At 43.1% G+C, this 21,134-nt stretch overlaps 1 protein-coding gene across 1 annotated transcript in view; it reads right to left on the bottom strand.

Moving 5' to 3' along the window:
- The window catches only part of ptprt (protein tyrosine phosphatase receptor type T), a gene marked incomplete at its 3' end in the record, with an annotated part of 413,231 nt that overhangs the window by 167,832 nt on the left and 224,265 nt on the right, over nt 1–21,134 (bottom strand). The window contains exons 16-17 of the mRNA XM_083660558.1: nt 19,891–20,026; nt 3,519–3,551 (exon numbers count right to left, since the gene is read on the bottom strand). Coding sequence (XP_083516684.1) covers nt 3,519–3,551; nt 19,891–20,026 — 169 coding nt within the window. The remainder of the gene's footprint in view (nt 1–3,518; nt 3,552–19,890; nt 20,027–21,134) is intronic.

Here is a 21,134-nt window from a genome sequence, read left to right as displayed (position 1 = left end):
CCTTGTCTGGCGTAATCCAAGTCTCCAGAAGCCCTGAGATGCCAAGTTGACTTGAAAAGAGGTAATTTACAGACAGACAGTCTGTAAGTGAAATGGACACTGCAGTGAGCTGAAAGTGGGAGGGACTTGAAGCTCATTTCAGCCATTAACCCATTGATACCTGATGCAGCATTTGCGTGTATATCCCTCATTTGGGTGCGTATCCCTTTAAGACCGCGAACCGCGTTAACGCGGTTCGCGGTCTTAAAGGGATACACACACAAATGCTGCATCAGGTATCAATGGGTTAAAAACACGTTGCTCATTCCATTCCATCCACTTCAGTCATTGACAGTAGGAGCATCACGCTGTACAACTAAATCTTTCTAAAAAAAACTTCACCCGACCTTTCCCCGGCATGGGGGCGAGTATAACTGAATTCTCATTTTTGTGGCAACTTCTAATTTAAATTGTCTGAATGTTGTATGAAACCTACTTGTCATTGAGCTGTAAGTATAGATTTGAGCTGTATTAGAGATAACAGCTCCAGAGCTCCAGGTGGAGAGCGGAACAGTGTAGGAGGAGATATTTGTGAAGATAAACGTACACATCTCCGTCTCCATCTCTCTCCTCGATTTTGACCGTCGAAGGCAAACAGATGGCGTCTAGATGCTAATTGTTCAGGCTCTTTTTTCCAATACTGAAGGTAATTTATGACTTGAAAGACTTATGACTGAAAGATTTATGACTTCTGAAAATCTCACCGTGTATAGCATAGCTTGCTTCGTGATGAGATGTAAATCCACCAAGCAGCTCACAAGAAAGCAGAGGAACCAGGAACACTTTGTACTTTTCTGTTTCTCTCTCTGAGTATTTCTATCTTTCAGGACTAGTTTTGTTTTTAAGCGTGAAAGGATTGCAGGTGCACATATTCCTTCAAGTCATATTGTTACTGACAATGCTTTGTTTGAATCAAAAGGACTGGACGATGGACTAGAGGACTAGAGGGCACAGGACAGACAGTCCAACACATCTCACCAGAGAGAGGTGATGAGAGCTGAAACATCCTGAAGTCCATTACCACAGCTCCTCAGAGGTAATGCACTCGTGCCTTTGCTTGTAAGCGTATCACACGCTGTGACATGTGTCACACGCTGTGACATGTGTCACACACACACACACACACGCTGTGACATGTGTCACACGCTGTGACATGTGTCACACGCTGTGACATGTGTCACACGCTGTGACATGTGTCACACACACACACACACACGCTGTGACATGTGTCACACGCTGTGACATGTGTCACACGCTGTGACATGTGTCACACGCTGTGACATGTGTCACACGCTGTGACATGTGTCACACGCTGTGACATGTGTCACACGCTGTGACATGTATCACACGCTGTGACATGTGTCACACGCTGTGACATGTGTCACACGCTGTGACATGTGTCACACGCTGTGACATGTGTCACACACACACACACAAAAGTAAAAAGTAGAATACAGATGACAGTGATGGGTGGTGGTGCATGATGGCAATAATGGCCTCATGGAGCACGGATAGCTTGACAAATAAAATAAAATAAAATAAAAACTGGGGAGGGTTTACCAAATGCATCTTGGTAAAAAAAAACTGTAACCATTGTTAAAGTCCCACTTAAAGTTGTGGATTAGTTCAAACTAACTCTTAAACTGTTTGGAAATGTAGGGTGTTCTGTCTTTTCAGCTGTCAGAAGTTACAATTAGTTACAATAAGTATTTAGGGCTCGTATCGTCGCAAAGGCGGTAATTTTGCGTTGGCACCCATTTTGCGCCCGAATAGCGCCACAGTTGTGGCCGTGTTGCCTTACTGCGCTTTGCGTCACCTCGGCGCAAACCTCCATATAGGCGTATTTAAACCCAAAATTAATATATTCACAGGTGTGATCATGTCCACCCGCCTTAAAAGCCACAGCGTTACATCAGCAGCTTCCTCCTCGCTGAGAGGGACAGAGTGAGAGAAAGAGAGGGGGCGAGAGACAAAAGAGAGATGGGGAGAGCGAGAGAGGGGGAGAGAGAGAGGGGGGAGAGAAGGAGAGAGGGAGAGAATTGGAGGATGAACAAGTTCGGATTCAATATTGTAACTAATAAAAGAATTGTGATAACGAAAATTGGTGCTGATGGAACGATATTCCATTTGAAACACATCAAAGGGCTGCCATGCAGTTACGCAGTGGATATCCCCATGGTGCTATATAGGTCCCAAAGCGTACGCTTACTGTAGACGTTTCGTTCATATAGGCTATAACATACACATTTAAAAATATTAGTTTCTTTAATAGGGGAGGGATGTATGAGAATTTAATTCTAGCTTATTTCAATATCAGAATTGTCCACAAAGAGGTTACTGTATGCTGGCCGGCACAACTTTCTCAAAAGTATTCTACTGCTCAGTAATCTACACCACAGACCTATATGGTTGGGAATTATGTGGCACAATAAAACTATGACAAACAAATTCTCATTTTTAAATTAAGGTGTGTGTTTTGTCTGCAATGTAGGCTATAGTTGAAAATCAACGTGACATTCTGAAGAGGGGAGAGATGTGTGCGCGCGTGAGGTTTTAGAGCGAGACGGACATCCATGCTGTGCGTAATGTAGGAGTTGCCCTGCACTGCGCGGAGAATACTGCGTGCGCTCAGGTGCAGTGGGGTTTTTAGTTCTAAGACCTGCTATTAGGTGGTCTTAAAATTGCGTGCACAAAAGGACTTTGCAGTCAGCATTTAGCGTGGATATATGGTGGTGCTGCACAAACGATAGCGCCTGTACGACGATAGGGCCCTTAGAGCTCTGTGTTCCAGTATACTATATTTATATTCTCTGCACAAAATGAATGCAGGACACATAGACCAATGAGGGCTTCTACAATGCCTACCACTGTATCTTACACGAGAAGGAAAATACAGATTTGAAGCATTTTGTGATGCAGATTTAGCTGATTACATATTGGATATTAGATATGTGCCAATGATTTTTAAAGACTGGTGAACAACCTGTCATATTCACACAAACTCTTTTATCCAAAATGTGTGACTTCGGCAGTTACATTCTTAAAGGGGTTCCATGGGGTCCCCAGCAAAAAGGTAAATAATTTATTTCCAGTATAATTCTATCCATAAGTAACACAATGGCAGAACGTAGGACTGTTTTGGTCATGGGTTTCATACACTTTCTGTTATAAAACATCTCCAAGTAAAATGTTGTCAGATGTGGCTATGTGGTCTAATTTGTGTGAGTTTAGGGGTCCCTGACGTGGAAAAAAGATAGAACTACTGTTGTATATGTTATACATGAATTAATGGTGAACTTCAGGGTCCAATTCCTTTTGAAGCATGGATAAATCGTTTTGGCAATGGACTCTTCAGTCACAGAACTACTGCAATAAACATGTCCATCTTAAGCCACAGTCATAAGATGCATTTGGAAAACCCAGTGCAAGCATGGCGAGGTGAGTGGATGCGTTGATGTCTAGAAGTAAACATACAATACCCCACGCTCAGAGTTCTCCACGTGTGTATCTCTCTATCAGGGCAAGGCAGGGACGGGACAGGAAGGGGCGGAGCCAAAGACAGGAAACAGGAAGATAGAGAGAGACATAAAAGGGTGTGAGACTGGAGGCAGAGAGGTTGTGGTGAGAAACCAAGCCTAATATACACCTACTATTGGATGAACTGATGAATGTCAGGTGTGCCTGACTGCTGCAGTCACAACAACAGTGATCAGGCACACCTGACATTAATCAGTTCATCCAATAGTGTAGGACAGGAAACCAAGATGCCCTACTCATTTCAGGAAGTAGTGGAGTTGTGCAAGTAGTCTATCGAATGTAAATTTGAAACAAAATGTTAATTTGAAAACCTCGCTGCCTTTCCAAAGTTAAAAGCACAAAGACAACAACTTATGTTTAAGTAAAACAACTTTGGTTCTTTTTAGGCAAGTAAAACTTGGTTATTCTTAGGCAACTAACTTAGTTAGGGCTATGTTTGGGTTGGGGACATGCTCCAATGTCAGCCTCGACTTGGATCGTAGCTAGACCTATACTCGAACATCAGCTTGACGAGGGGGTCACAGGGCAGTGCCCAGCAAAATCAGTCAATTGTGTGATTTCACTATGATTTCAATGACTGGAAGTTACCCCAAGGAGAGAATGTAGTGCATATAATTGGAAATAGCTTTCACTCTCTCCTGTTATCTGCCCATCTACATTATACTGTACTTGTGCTGTTCTCCTGTTATCTGCCCATCTACATTATACTGTACTTGTGCTGTTTGCGTCAGCTACGTCCAGTCACATTTTCGGGGAGCCGCTCGCCAGCCGTACGCCGTGCATTCGGGGAGGGCTTTGACGCTGTACCAGGTTTTCCGTTTTAGGCTCTGAGACTTGGGTGCTCGGGACGTTAGGCCAGTGGTTCTCAATTGGGGGTCTGTGGCACTTTGCAAGGGGGTCCGCGAAAAGTTTTCAGGAAAATAAAAAATAAACACTATGCTTTACACCTAAAATGGTTCATGGATTACATTCTAATCTAACAGACCTATCAATTTAAAAGTCAAGCACGTTACCGTGGAAACAATTAAGCTTAGCCCAAAATCACCCATCAGAATTAGGCTGAAAAACATTTGAGAACCTCTGCTGGGCTTTATAGACACTCAGTGATGGGATTCAAAACAACTTGTAGTCCAGTGACAGATTTGCATTTCCCTTTGAGCCAATGGGAGTAGCATCAGTCATGTTCAGGCTGAACTGATACAAAGCAACAAGTCATGTTCAGGGTGAACTGATACAAAGCAACAAGTCATGTTCAGGGTGAGCTGATACAAAGTCACAGAGCTTGTTGTTGTGGTGATGCTGTGAAGAGGCAGCAGAGGAGGAGTGGTGGTGGTGATGCTGTGAAGAGGCAGCAGAGGAGGAGCTTGTTGTTGTGGTGATGCTGTGAAGAGGCAGCAGAGGAGGAGTGGTGGGATTAAGCTGGGATGGATCAGCCTGAGTGGACGAAACAATGGAGGTGCGATTTGAAAGGCAGCCAGAGTTTGCGTGAAAGTAATTCTGTGCATGTGCACATGCATGAGAGAAGAAGGACGGAAATGCCTTGCACTGCAGAGGAACTATTCAGCTACAACTTGCACTGAATGTAGAACTGCCATGCAAAAAAGAACAAAGAAAAACCGTCTTATAGTTGCAGATCTCACGACTATAATCGAGCGGCCGGCTGCAGCTCCTTGGGAGAGTTGTCAAGAGCTCTGGTATCAAAACCGGCATCGGTATCAGCAGATATCCAAATTCAGCTGAACTGAACAAAGTGGATAGGTGTATCTCATCCATTGGTTTCCTTTCCCCCCCCCAGGCAGCAGCAGGGAGCAGTCACCTCTCCAGACAGAACCATGCATTCATCAGCAGTCAAACAGATATGTACATGACTGAGCAGCTGCCTGGGCCTGGCCCTGCCTGTCACGGCCCATTAAACCAACAGGAGAGTACCAGGGGAGTGTCTGCATTCATAACACAGCCTCTTTAAGGACGAGACCAGGAGCCCACAGGATGAGCTCATGTGAAGGGTTAGGGTTAACCACAGGATGAGCTCATGTGAAGGAGTCACCAGCACCACTTCACCACTTCACCACTTCACCACTTCACTTTAGATCGCTCCTTCATTTGTGGCTATCATCTTGGTTTCTTACCATCTTATTAATTGATTTGTTGTTTCAACTGTTTAACCTATTTAACTCATTGAGTGCCAATGACGACAATCGTCGTCAATTCAAATAGTAACGTAGAGTGCCAATGACGACGATTGTCGTCAATTGCGTTTTTTGACGGTGGGACGTGGATCAAAGCCTGATACATCTCCTGTAAAAATTTGGGGCATGTTGAATGTGTATAACCTATTTTACGGACCCATTAGGTGGCGACAGTGCTCTCCAGATTAGAGAAAGGTGAGGAAAAACAGCAGAAGAAGCCCCGTGATGAAACGGAAACCGCATCGGTATGCATCGATATGCATGAAGCATAACATTAGCTGTGCCTGCAGCAGCCAATCTGCTCCCACAATTGAGCCCCTCCGTGTCCGCTGCGATAGCCCCTCCACATGATTAGTTGTGGAGTTGTTATTATTCTCAGTTGGAAGCGCTGGGAGCCGGTGACAAATACACGCGGAACGCTGTGAAAAAGCTGGGTTTTCAGTGCAGAGCAAACGCAGCAGAGAGCCACCAGAGCCACCAGAGACACACCCATGGAGGAGGGGTTTGCAGTCGAGGGGGGGGGGGGGGGGGGGGGGGGGCACACAGGGCAGCATACAACACCGACCCAGACAGACCCAGACAGCAGGCTCGATGGACAGATTGGCAAGCTAGAATATCTGATGCCCACCAGCAGTAAATCAAGACCAGCAAGAAAGTGTAGGGTCTGCGCACGCAGGGGCCAGCGCTGCTGGTTGCAGCTAAAAAATATTATTTTGCCAAACAAAATTCCTTTGTTTTCGCTGTTTTATTGAAGGAAATTATTTTTGAGGTGTCACTACATCAGAAAATATTAGCTTCAGAGTCAGTGAATGTGCTTGAAATGCTTCATTTCACAAAAGGCTGATTATCTCAGCTTCTAATTTGAAACATCTGTTTTTGGTGAAAACAACCTATCTTCTCCGGCTGATAACTAAAGAACGGAAAATGATATCAATAAACTTTTTTTTGCTGATGATACAATAGAGTATCATCGTTCTTTGGGCGTGTTCAGTGTTTACATAGTAATATCACACAATATTCTGTGGGCCTCGAGAAATCACTGAAAAAACGCTCTGAAAGGGCTGGCACTGGGAGCATCCGTCTTCCAAAAGTGGCTGGCACTCAATGAGTTAAGGCTGGGTCCCGTTTGGATTACGAGTTTTTCCAGTCCAGTCACCAGAATAAAATGTTGGCATGTTACATTTCCTTTTATTTCTACAGGGGAAGTGTCACTGAGGAGCGCCCTGTTCACATCCACACACACACACACACACACACACACACACACACACACACACACACACACACACACACACACACACACACACACACACACACACACACACACACACACACACACACACAGTTCACATTCACACACACATTCACACCTGGAAGCTGACCAGTACAACCACAGTCTGATCTGCTGGATCAGCTCCAATCAAGCCATTGGGGTTAAGGGCCTTGCTCAAGGGCACCTCAGTGGTGGTACTGCACTTTCCCCACCCAGATTTATCCTGCCGGTCCTGGGGATTGAACCAATGACCTTCTGGTCACAAGCTCGCTTCTCTAACCATGTAATGTTATAGCCTAAACCTCTAGCGGTTGTGAAAATAACAACAATCTTCTATTGAAAAAGCACAGTTGTTTTGGTTTGACATGGCGGAGGGCGTACAGTAAGGGTGTCGTGGTCGGGCGTAAACATTTGCCTTCGACACCGAAGACCACACTTCCATTCCCAACGTTTCCAAAGTCTACATTTCAAACATAAATCACATTGCACCTTTTAGTTATTTAGTGTTTCCCCTAGAAAATGTTTCAGGCCTGGAGGGATTTCGAAACGTACCTCGACCGCAACGGTGGGGGCCCTCGCTGGCGAGTCGCGACGCTAAACTTTTAGCTAACCTGTTCGCATCTATATGTTCGCAATGGATTCCCAAGTATCATCATACTATTATGGGATGCAATGCGAACAGTTGTATTATGGGATGTGCGTTTCGCAGGCAACGACACGTTGACATGTTTTGGAACAGCGCTGCACGCTGGCACAATGCTCCTAAAAGCAAAATGCTTATTGTTTTGAATGATTTGGCATCTTCTATTACTGTTAACACTGTCAACACCAGTATTGCTGTATTGTAATAATATGCCATAAAGGTTTATTGAAATTTTGGGGAGAGCAGAAAAAAAATCTAAAAGAAATAATAATAATTTTTTGCAATAATTTTTCTGGCCTGGCGGGCCCGCCAGGCCTGTAGAATGGTAGGGGAAACACTGCTTAACCTAAAGCATAACCCTAACCTTAACCTTTAACCTTAACCTAAAGCATAACCCTAACCTTAACCAAGTTGTTTCATTTGTGTAACATTTTCACATTAACGACTTATTCAAATTAACATACATTTTCAAATGTACATTGGAAACGCTCCTGTGGTTGGAGGACTTGTTGAAATCTTCATATACAACATGAAAGCAGTATAGGCTATGTAAGCATAAATCAAGTCAAACTCAAAGGTTTGGACATGAAAGCACTATGTTAGCATAAAGAAAGACAAACTCAAAAGTTTGGAGCAGAGTCAGATGTTTCTAGTTAAGTGCTCGCCTGAGGAAGATAAGGAGCAAATAACGTATAAATAACATGTTTTTTTCCCATCACTTTGCAAGCTCAAACTAGGGATGAAAGAGACAGATTTGAGTCGGCACCTTTGCTTGACTACACTGCTTCTCTGGTGTTGAGGGAGCTTCAGGAGAGATTAATTATTTACTCAGTCTCAGGCTTTTTGTGAAAAGCGTATCTTCCAGCGCTGGTCGTTTCAGCCATGAGGGACACCTGGTACGGTAATGCCCAAACTGAGAGACATTGAATCCCCATTAAGACTTCAGCTGTGTCCAATGTTATTCACTTGTACATTATCAGTAACACCCCCTGGCCTTCGTAGAAAAACGAAAGTCCATTTGCCAAGGCCTTTAGAACACGTGTAGAATAACGCCGGTCTGAAAGATTAATCGGACAGTTGAGTGTGCAAGTTTTGCCCTGGAATAATTGATGGGCTTTGAAAGGCCTGTTTTCTGCCACCCGGACCACTAGCTAAAGTATGGACCACCGGGACCACTAGCTAAAGTATGAGGGCTGAAATATAGATGATAGAAAATGCTCTATGATATATGGGACACCCCGTCTGTATGATTGGTTTGTCTGTTCTCCGTTTATCGCTTGCTTTTCTCTCTTCTGCGGTTTCCACATTGCTTTTGATTTCAAAACTGCCACTTGCTACTTTACATCCAAACAAATGCAGAGACGCTCTCTTATTAGAGCATATTAGAGTGAAGCACGTCCAGAGGTTGAAAAATGTGACTTAATTTGAATTGACTGTAATAAAAGGCTAGTGTGTGGATCACACTAGTTGTTCGGTGTGAGCACCAGCATTATGTCCACTTTCTATAACGCCGTACTAGAAAGCTTAATCAGATATGGCATGGCCGCATGGTTTGGGATTCTCACTGTACAGCTCAAATCGAGAGTGATGAGGATGGTAAAAACTGCCATCAAGGTGATCGGCAGAAAGGATTATCCGACACTTCAGTCCATCTTCGAAAACAAAGTAATTAATCTGGCAAATAGAGTTCTGACTGATCCAAACCACATCCTCTACTCTGAGTACGAGATGCTACCCTCGGGCAGACGGTTCAGAGCCAGCATCTGTAAAAGCAACAGATATGGTCTCTCCTTCCTTCTATTGCACTGCTGAATAGACAGCGAACCCCTTCCTCACGGGTGTAACACCTGCACTGATGGAAGTGCCAGAAACGTGATGGCTCTTGTCTTTTCTTGTTTTTTCTCTTTTAGTCCTTCCTGTGGTTTCTCTTTTGCTTTTATTTCGCTATGGTTTTATGCTTTTGTGCTTTTGTGCTTTTAATTGTTTTATTATTATTTTATATTACATGATAGTGCAATTAGGGCCAGTGTAATAAGGGCGGGTGCAATTTTTCTCACTGTGACGGCCCTGGGGCCTGTTGTCCATTCGCTTTGGCCTGCATGCTGTTCCAGCTTTGTATTGCAGGTTGCTGGCTGTTGAGCTGGGAGCTGGGCTGATTAGCCTGATTGGAGATGGGCAGCACCTGGTCAGTGCTGCCAGGTCTTCTACTTAGGGCCACCTGCCCTGACAGTCAGCAGAGCTAGAGTCAGAGCTACGCCACTCTCCTCCAGATCAAGCTGCGCTCACCTTTGTCTTTTGTTTTACACTGACAACACACACCACACATTTCCCACTGCACCCATACACTTCCAGACACCACTGATACTGACTACCAGACTCCATTGTACTTTTTGTAGTTTATTCTTTACTTTTTCTTGGGTTTATAATAAATATTAATTGTTGTTAAAAGTCCTCTTGTGTACATCACCCTCTTTTGTTGTGGCCTACGAGCCGGTCATAACACTCGCCTAAACAGGCACCGCTAGTTCCACCCGGGTTCCGTGCAATGCTTTGTTAAATGCCACTGTTGTCTTGCTGTAAAGTTGATCTGATCTGATCTAGGGATGGGCATCGAATTTCGAATTTTCGAATAATCGTTGTTATTATCAAGGTCGACTTTTATTATTGAAAGTCGAAATTCGAAAATTATTATTATTATTATTTTTTTTTGTGGGTGAAATGTTGCATTGTCTCCCCTGATTCTAAGTATAGTCAAATCGCTTGGTTTGAGCAAGTAAAACAATTTTTATAAGCATTTTAAGCAAGGTTTATGGAAAAATAAATGGCGGATGAAATCCCATGAAGAGGGAGAGGGGGTTGACTTTGGCACCCCTTTGGCACTCAGACCTGAGCCTACTAAATATTTAATGAACCACTCATGATTGTCAAAACTGTTTTTTATTTTCGAAAATGTCAATGTCATGTAACATGTTCTTTACTTCAGTGGTGCAATGCTTGTTTGAGCTAAAAATCCACAGCAGAAGCTTTTTCTATTAATTAATAAAGCCGTAGACTTAGAATCAGGGGAGACAATGCAACATTTCACTCACAAAAAAAATAAATATATATATATATATTTTCGAATTTCGATTAAAAGTCGACTTTGGCCAGCGAATTTCGAATAGTGTTTTTGCTAGAAATGCCCATCCCTAATCTGATCTGACATAGCCTACTGGATGTATGTTGAGGATATCTGGTCTAGTAGAGCTGCAACGATTAATTGATTAGTCGATGGACAGAAAATGAATCGCTAACTATTTTTATAGTCGATTAATTGTTTGGAATAGCTGTCAATATGTTCTGGTTTCTTCTATGACAGTAAACAGATTCTCTTTGGGTTGTGGGCTGTTGGTCAGGACAACAGAAGACATTTGAAGATGTCATGTTGGGCTTTGGGGGGAAATGATCATGTTGCACCATTTTGTGACATTTTATAGATCAAATGACTAATCGATGAGTCGAGAGAATAATCGACAGTTAATAATAATAGAGAGGCAAACTGACCGCCTGCCAGAGATTTTCATCCGCCATTTATTTTCCCATAGAATTTAGTAAAATTATTATAAATTATTGTTTTACTTGTTCAAACCAAACGGTTCAGATATATTTAGAAACAGGAGAGATCGCATAACACTCGGACCAAAAAGTAAAACAAATTGTGGATTTAAAGAAAAAAACTTTTTGGATGTTTTTTAAGTTTTGGTCCGAGTGAAATGTTCTATGTTCTCTCCCGATTCTAAATATAGCTGACGAAGTAACACTATTTCTATAAGCATTTTATGAAATTCCTATGGGAAAATAAATGGTGGATGAAAATCTCTGGTACAGTGCTGAAGCAGGAAGTTAGTAGGCGGTCACTTTGCCTCTCGAGCACACAAGACCTTCCCTTCTGTCTCGCCACTGTGTGACAGGTGTCAGGTGTCAGAGGGCACCCTATCTCATGCCTTCTGGTTCTGCCCTTCATTAACAGGATTCTGGGATAAAATATTTGACTGGTACTCTAAGGGGCCCTTTACACGAGGACAGTTTCTGGAAGAAACGACACAATAGCGTTTCCTTCACACCTTTTCTAGGGCTGTGAATCTTCACTGGCCTCACGATTCGATTCGATTACGATTCATCTGTCAACGATTCGATTCGATTCGATTAAACGATGCATCGCGATGCATCTTAAATCGATGCATCACTTTTTCCGCAATACATGATTTATTTTTTCTCACTTTCTTTTTTCTCACTGTGTGGCTACTTTTAAAATAAAAGTGCATTTGGAATTGCATTGTATTATGATCCATAATTAAAATAAACAACTGCATGTACTTACATTCTATTTTATTTGATTATAATTTTTTTTTTTTTTTTTTTTTTAACACGTTCACTGCCGTCGACGAGTTAACTCGTCAAAAAAAAAAACAGCGGTTGACTGCCGTCGACGAGTTAACTCGTCAATTTTTTTTTTTTTTTTTTGACGGTGGGACGTGGATCAAACCCTTTTACATCTCCTATAAAAATATGGGAGCTATTGAATGTGTATAACCTATTTTACCGACCCACTAAGTGGCGACAGTGCTCTCCAGACTAGAGAAAGCCGAGCAAAAACAGCAGGAAGAAGCGTGAGGAATCCATTCTCATGAAAATGGTTTGGCGAAAACGCTTTCGCGCTGGCGCTGGGAGCTGGCGCACAACAGTGGGGGATTCTAAAAATAGACTCTGGGTGCAACACACTTTGAAACACACAGCAGAAAGCCCAGAATCGCACGCAGCTTTATCCCAGCTCACAACAAACGAACGAGCCGATCCAGACTCGCCCGACGAGCGGCCGCCAGCAGCCAGGCAGCACAGACAGGCAGCAGAGACTCGCCTGTGACACAGGCTGCAAAGCCACCAGAGACACACCCACGGAGGGAGGAGTTTGAAGGAGAGGGGGGTGGGGGTGCTGTTATGGAGGAAATTACTGTTCAGAACTATATTGTTTAGATGTCTGATGTCTCACTGATGCCAAAAATAAATGGTTAAAGTGACTGTTCTGCCTGTTCTATCGAATTTCACAAAAATGCATTTTTCTCAGCTTTCCTTCTCAGACGCTGAAACCATGCTGTATTCAACTGCTAATGCCTACATAACAGACCATGATAAAAACTAACTCTTTTAGACAGAGAAAGCACACATTCTATTAGTTCTTTTGAGATATTTTGTGTTCACAAAGTCCTAGCAGAAATTAATCCTCGGCTCTTGAAAGATGAGCCAGAATCCTCAAAAAAACCCTTGGCAGAAGCTACCTACTGTATTGAAAAAACTGTTGGCAGTGAATGTGTTAATAATCGATTTTTGATATTTGTTAATCGATGCAGAATCATGCACGTCCGCATCGCGATGCATCTTATAATCGATTATTTTTGACACCCCTAACCTTTTCCTTCACACCTTCTCCCTGTTTACATGAGCGCTGTTGAATTTTTAAAACGCCGTAATGTACATGCCAGGTTGCTAGGTGGCAGTGTGATCACCTTATTCCTTGCCCATACAAGGACGCTTCTGCATGACGTCATTTCGTAATCGTCTTTCCGGTTTTAAACATGGAAGTAGAGTACGCCTTCCGCAGTCATTTAGACTTGCCAAAAAGCTGTTTTCAAGCTAAAAAAAACCCCAAACTGTTTTAAAGTTTTAATATTTGTCGGGTGAGAACGTAACATATATGTGACCAGTTTATCAGAATAACGCCTATTGGAAATCTTTAACGAGCAGCGAGGACCGGGAGCACTGGCTGTGCTGACACCGGTCGGACTAGCTATCCCTACTGTAGTTAGGCTACTGGCAGTGAGAAAACACTGTCGACGTGCTTTTGTAACTAACGTTAAATGCCGACCGGGTACAGCCATCGGCTCCTCGCAGCAGTAACGTTATGAACATGTAACTGAAGTTGGCCGCAGTGTAGCTTAATTCTGAATGTTGCCAAACTTAATTCATACTGACGTTTTATTTTGAAAATGGTCGCCAACTCGCGCACGGCTATGGCGTAATCGCGTGTGTCGCTAATGTTTTATTTTGAAAATGGCCGCCAACTCGCGCACGGCTGTGGCGTAATCGCGTGTGTCGCGTGTGCAGGCACGTCAGAGTTCCTGAAATGAGCCGTCTCAAGCGATTACATGGAGCGCTCAGCGGGGAGCGTCACCAAGAATTTCACTCTGGAGTGGTTTCAAAATGTGTCGTTTCCTAAGCGCAAATTTGCCATCGCCGTCTAAAAGGGAGGCACTAACGATAAAAGAATTCCCCGTTACCATAGGAAACCGTCCTCGTGTAAAGTGCCCCTCAGTCCTACAAAATAACCCTGCAGCCGGAGGCAGAACTCACCATCTTCAGCTGCTTCCCTACAGCTGTGCAACAATCTCTGACACTGGGGACAACTATCGCCAAAAGACTCATTCTGAAGGAATGGAAGTCCTCCTCTTCACCTTCTTTTCACGTGTGGCTGATGGACATGATCTCTGTTATACAGATGGAGAGACGCAGATCCATGAGAACAAGTCGCTTAAAAGGTTCTCAACTATCTGGGATCCGTTTTTGGCCTACTTTGACGAGGTTAAGAATAATAAGTGACTCAGATTAGGTGTGACGGACGGATGACATGAGAGAACTTGGGTTGGTAAATACCAGATGGGCTGCAGCCCACACTGCAATTTTTGAGAAAACTTGTCAGTACAGTAGTACTTGCAATTTTGCCAGTCCCTTTGCTTCTGGTCGGGGCCTATTCAGGAGTTTCCTGGTGAGACAGTGGGTGCTTCCATGACACCCTACCTCCCTGTTTCCAGCTGCCGGTTGCCTGTTTCCTCCCAGGACCGTTCATAGCGAAAGAGACTGAAAATAATCATAATCATTGTTGTGACTTTGTACCGTATTGTAATGGAGCCCCCCAGCACAATAATTTCACACGTGCATAATTGTACAACGGAGTGACAATATCTTGAATCTTGAAAGAGAGAGACCGCTAAAGCTACGTTCAATGACCAAATAATAAGAGTTCCGGTTTGGACGTTTAGCCTTCAAAACAAAAAGCTGCTGCTATGCAACCACACAACGTTACTATTTTTAGCCATTTCGGATAAAATAAGCCAAACGTTCCCACTCTTTGACAGCGGCGCACACGTCCTTGCTAGTGAAAAAAATGTAGACAGGAAGTCGACAACCGGCAACCGCATCATGGGAAACGTACGTCCAGGAATAAGGTGAATACGTACCAGCATCGGAAAAAATTAGTGGTGGGGTGTGTTCAATCTGTTAAACGTTTTGCACAGTGTGCTATCTTTTCCGGGTTGAACATCATGTTTCCTTCAAACGGTTTGCAACAGGTTGCAACAGGCTTTGAGGTACTGTGTGCTGGCTCTTGTTTCGTGGGCGTTACCTAATCAGCAGTGACATGTATATAAACCCTGCCAATTAAAGAGGCAGTGCACACATTTTGATTTTGCAATCGCAATAATTATGCAAATTCAACCGCAATATTTGTGGAGGCTTGCTCTCTTTTTTTTTTTTCAAAATTCCTGAGATTTCTCCACAGCAGCAAAACAGGTTCCTCAAGATACAATTTTACTGCCAAAATTCACATAAAAGTTAAGAAATGACATTGCAATCTTTGAGAAGGGGGGGGGACTCAGCCTATATCATTACTATCTCATCTGATTCTTTCTCTGCAACTTTTTGTCTTGTCTTTCTCTCATCTCCCTCCCCTCTCTCTCTCTCTCTCTCTCTCTCTCTCCCTTCTATTTGTGGATTTGTCCTCTCTTTCCTTCAACAACACTGTGTTACCACTCTGTTCTCTTCTCGCTCGCCCACTGCATCTCTGCTTTTCTCTCTCTCTCTCTCGCTCTCCCTCTCAGACATCCTCTAAAGCGGAGTTTGCCCTCTCTGTGGCCTCTCCATGTATATCGTGTCGGCTTCGCCTGGTTAGCATCTGATTAGCATAGCCATTTGACCTCGCTGTCCTCCCAGGTTAACCAATGCTGCCCAGCGTTCTTTCTTTTTTCCGTAGGCTGCTTCATATATTTTGGTCCTCTCCTCTCTTTGCCTCGGTTCACCTGCACCTCTCGCTAAGTCTCTGTCTGTCCTCCGTCTCTCTCTGCCTCCCATTGATTTTCTATCCCCGTGGTGTTTGTGATATTCTGCGTTAGCCTCGGTTAGCCTCTCATTAGCATTGCCCTCTCCGACTCCTCCGCCGACGTGAAATGGATTTAATGCCGTTTCCAGGCAACCTGCTGCTTCCACACATTTTAAAGTTGCTGTAGTTTTTGTTAAAATAAGTGTTAAATAGCTCTATACATTCTGACAGCCATCACTAGTGTTTTGTCAGTAACAATGCCCTCTCCCAGTCCCTCAGCTCTGCAGTAAACAGAACATAGATGACTAATAATAACGTTTTCTCTATCTGTATCTGTAATCCTCTCTCTTGATTAGATAAAAGTGGGATGAGATCCCAGAAAATGTATTTTCTGTATACTGCAGAACAGAGGACTTATGCTACTGACAAACACTATATCAGTGATGGCTGTCAGAAAGTAGAGCAATTTGCTATTTTAGCTTGTATCCAACCTTTTTTGTATGCAAGCTTATTTCATTGAAATTATCTTAGTGCACTGGCAGATGTCACCCTCAACAAATCTGACTTTTTTCAGGAGAATGTAACTTGTTTCAGGACATGTATTCGATAAAAGCTCAATGGTCTTGGACAAATTTACTAGTTTCAAGATTAATTTGACTATATATATACACACACACACACACACACACACACACACACACACACACACACACACACACACACACACACAGTATATATACAGTATATATATATATATATATATATATATATATATATATATATATATATATATATATATATATATATATACAGTATATATATATATATATATATATATATATATATATATATATACTGTATATATATACAGTGTTGATCTGCATGTTTTTTATTGAACTGAAGGCTTGCATTTTTTTGCCCATCAGAAACCTGAGGTTTAGAGTAGTTTAAATAAACAAAAAAAAATGACAATGTATATTTTACATTGTAATGCTGAAGTAATGCTGCGATTTTGGTCCATCCTCATGAGGCATTATTCAGGGGAAGAAATCGGTTTATCACTTTTCAGCTGTCCAAAGTTGCAAGGAATGCTTTGGTAAGAATTAGTTTGAGTTTGACAGTATTGTTTTGTGATATAAATATAATATACCAAATAGCTGTAAAACAGCCTATTGGTCTGCAGTAGATGCATAAGGTGGGATTATACTAGCAACTGATCCTGACTGTAAAATGATGGAAATGAGCCTCACCTGAGGTGAGACTTTCAAAATCTGAAAGTCCCTCCAAGGACACACGACTGCTGATAATAGTGATTCTCCAAAAATGATTAACACAGCCAACAACCATGCATTCATTATGGGGGTGGGGAGGGAGGGGTGGGGGGGTTTGGGGGTCACAGTCCTTGTGGTTCTGAGTCTATATCATTATTTATTCTGAGTAGCGGTATAAGAATACTTGAGTCTATATCATTATTTATTCTGATAGCGGTATAATAATACTTGAGTCTAAGGCCCAATCCCAATTATTTTCTTAACCCTCAATCTTAACCCTCAAGCTCAACCCTCAATCTTAGTAGCCCTCAAAACTAAGTGTTAAGGGCTATCTTGCGACTTTAAATTGGGACAGCCCTTAAAGGCAGATACGTCTTCAGACTGTGGGGGGCAGCAATATGCCAAAGCTCCGTCCAGTCTGTCAATTCAAAAGAAGAGGAAAAAAGCATCTCTACAAGTATTTCCTTGATAATATAGATGTAGAAATTACGATAACCATTGTATTATCTTAGTTTAAATGTAATTTTATGGATTTCCGTTTTGGAGCCTAACACATTTGTTGTTGCTAACTATCGATAGTCAGTAGCCGTGCTGGTCAAGCCATATTATTATTATTATATTATAACATTGTTAACGTTGTTACGAAATGCCATAATTCTCGGTGGTAATGTCGTTGTTGAGTTGTTTTTATCAAGATACAGCCTACGTGTAATGCAACGCACCACAAAACAAGTGGGGGCTAGAATGACCGTGCTTTCCGACGTGAGGGCTGGCTTGACTGCAGTTAAACACTGCAGTCAAGCCAGCCCTCACGTCGGAAAGCACGGTCATTCTAGCCCCCACTCGTTAGCAACAACAATTGTTGTTAGGATTCCAAAACGGAAATCCATAAAATGACATTAAACTAAGCTAATACAATGGTTATCGTAATTTTTACATCTCTATTAACAAGGAAATACTTAACTTTGTAGGGCTACTTTTTTCCTCCTTTCACCGCCATCTTCCATCTGAATGGATCTAGCTGATGACACGCAAGGGATTCTGGGATCGCACTCACCGCCAAGTGTGGTCGTGGAAAATCTCAAAACTGAGTGCCGTAGAGCCCTCAAACTCGACCCTTAACTTAACAAAGTGAGAATCGGGACAGCACTAGCACTTCGCGGGAGTGCGCATTTTTGAGACTGAGGGTTAAGATTGAGGGTTAAGATAGGAATTGGGATTGGGCCGTCTAAGGCGTCTAAGGGGCCCAGTATGCAGAAATATTCAAAGAATACGTAAAATTGACAATTATACTGCATGCAAAAAAACTGCCTGGGATTAGCATAAAGTGGGCATGTCTGTAAAGAGGAGACTTGTGGGTCCCCATAGAACCCATTCACATTCAGATATCTTGAGGTGAGATGTCAAGGGACCCCTTTGAAAATGGCCATTCCAGTTTTTCCCTCACCACAATTTAGCCTAGCTAAAGCTAGCATGGCATGGTTGGTTGGTGACAATGCCAGTGTGTTAATGTCTTAGCTCTTCTAGTTTGATATATCAGAACCATCACTAACTTTAAGAATGAGCCCGTGCCAGCCTCAGACAGGAATGTCAGCCACAGACCAGAGGGGGCAGTTCAGCTGTTGACCCGGGCAACAATAGCACATTGTTGTGCACATCCTTGCTAAGCGTGCCACAGTTTGTCTGTTTGCATGAACATGTGTTAGTATGTATGTCGTTATTATAACAACACGATGTTGCATCAGTTACACCAAAACAAACGCCTGCACTTTTACGGCACTTGGACAATGAAGATGAACAAATTCAGATTTTCAATGTTTTGTCTGAGCCTTGTGGAGTGAGAAACTGACAAGAATATGAAAAAAAAAAAAAGTCAAAGAGAGGAACATTAAAAAAGAGGAAATCAAACTGCGAAACAAAATGGCGTGAGCACTGAGCAGTATGCAAGAGAGGGATGGGAGGATGGATGGAGAGACACAGAGAAAGAGAGAGAGAGAGAGAGTAGGCAGGTGATGGTGGCAAGCCAGTGTGCATGTTAACAAAGACACAGAGAGCTGCGTGTTTCTGATAGCTAAAGAAAAGCTATTTATCTGGGGTCATGACATCTGTGGTCTGGGCCATCTCTCTCATTACAGTACTTGTTGCCTGAGGGATCAGATGAATACACCACTGATGCACAAATCTGTTGGAGACTGGGATGTTTTCATTGCTCTGAAGAAGGTGACCATCTGTCTGCCTGCCTGCCTGGCTGCCTGCCTGCCTTTCTGTCTGTCTGCCTGCCTGCCTTTCTGTCTGTCTGTCTGTCTGTCTGTCTGTCTGTCTGTCTGTCTGCCTGCCTGCCTGTCTGTCTGTCTGTCTGCCTGCCTGTCTGTCTGTCTGTCTGTCTGTCTGCCTCTCTGTCTGTCTGTCTATAAATCTATCTAGTGATCAGTTTTAAAGGTGCTGTATGTAACACTTGTAAGCATCAATATATTGTTGTCAAAGTCATTGTGATACCTTGATATAATCACTGTAAACCATGGGTGAATGAATGACAAGTGACCATAGAACATTTCACTCTGACCATGCCTGTCTGTCATGTGATTGGTTGGCTGACCTACCTGTGTGTCATGTGACCTGCCTGTCTGTCATATGATTGGCTGGCTGACCTGCCTGTCTGTCATGTGACTGGCTGGCTGGCCCACCTGTCTGCCATGTGACCTGCCTGCCTGTCTGTCATGTGATTGGTTGGCTGACCTACCTGTGCGTCATGTGACCTGCCTGTCTGTCATGATTGGCTGGCTGACCTGCCTGTGTGTCATGTGACCTACCTGCGTTTGAAGGTGAGGACGAGGCCCAGCAGGATGATGAGGAACATGAGGATGCCAGCGACCACGCCCGCCATCTTCACAGTGCTGTCCACCTGCTTCTCTGGCTCCAAGGCCCCAGAGTCCTGTGTGGACGCACCTACACACGCACACGCACACACACGCACACACACATGCACGCACGCACACACACACACACACACACACACACCGTCGATATCGAGCAAAAAACTTGTAGCTACAAAGATATAGCATTTCACAGTGTGGAGGAGCGTTAGTTCTTCTCAGATTATTGGCCTATTTGTTTTGTGATCAGGAGAGTAAGGAGGATTAAATGCCTAGCCTGCACTATCTGGATTATGTTTCCCTCTACGTATCAGTCTGGACTCTAAGCAGTGCACAGAATGGGTTGCCTTGACGGACAACTCCTTCAGCCAATCAGCGTCCCCAAATACAGTCCTTCAGCCAATCAGCATCGGATCCAGTCAAATCAGAAACCACTCGGAAGAACGGCAAAAACGCCTTTTCCGCCAAGAAACTCCACTACATAGGCTACTCCTGTTGTTGGTTAATTGTTGTTATTGGGTCTATTATTGCAATAACTGCACTTTTGGCTGTAAACTTGACAAACATTGACGTTATTGTTGCCTTGGGAGCCGCAGAGCAATGGCAGCAGCTATTACTGTTTTGCCAGCGGCAAACCTGATTGGCCGGTTACGATGTCAGCTACAAAGCAGGTCCCTGATTGGCCTGTGGACTTTGTACTTTCTGAAAACACCCACCCGGGCTGGAGAACCACAAAACCAAACAGAATGGGATTTCACGTGATCCGGATAGAGAGGGTTAGGCATACCCACCAAGGATTTCATCTGTCACTTATTGTCCCATAGAAATGTTGTAAACGCTTGTAAAAAAAATAGTTCTACTTGGTCAAGCCAAGCAATTCAGCTATATTTAGAATCAGGAGAGACCATAGAACATTTCACTCAAACCAAAAGTTAAAACAATTCAGGATTTTTTATTTATTTATTTACTTTTTTAAGTTTTGGTCAGAGTGAACAGTTTCAGGGGAGGCTCAGTAAATGGAAGTGAAAAATATGACATTATCAAAAGGAGATCACATAATGGCCTAAATGTGTGTGATTTGGTGAAAGATAGCTCAGAGATACAGTATAGTTTGGGGGAATTTTAGTTTTAGTTTTTCCCACTTTGCCGAATCAGAAACAAATAACTGCCTTCAGACAGAT

This window comes from Poromitra crassiceps (assembly GCF_964638095.1).
Source record: "Poromitra crassiceps genome assembly, chromosome: 25".
Lineage (NCBI taxonomy): Eukaryota > Metazoa > Chordata > Actinopteri > Beryciformes > Melamphaidae > Poromitra > Poromitra crassiceps.
This window is presented reverse-complemented; position numbering and strand designations above follow the sequence as displayed.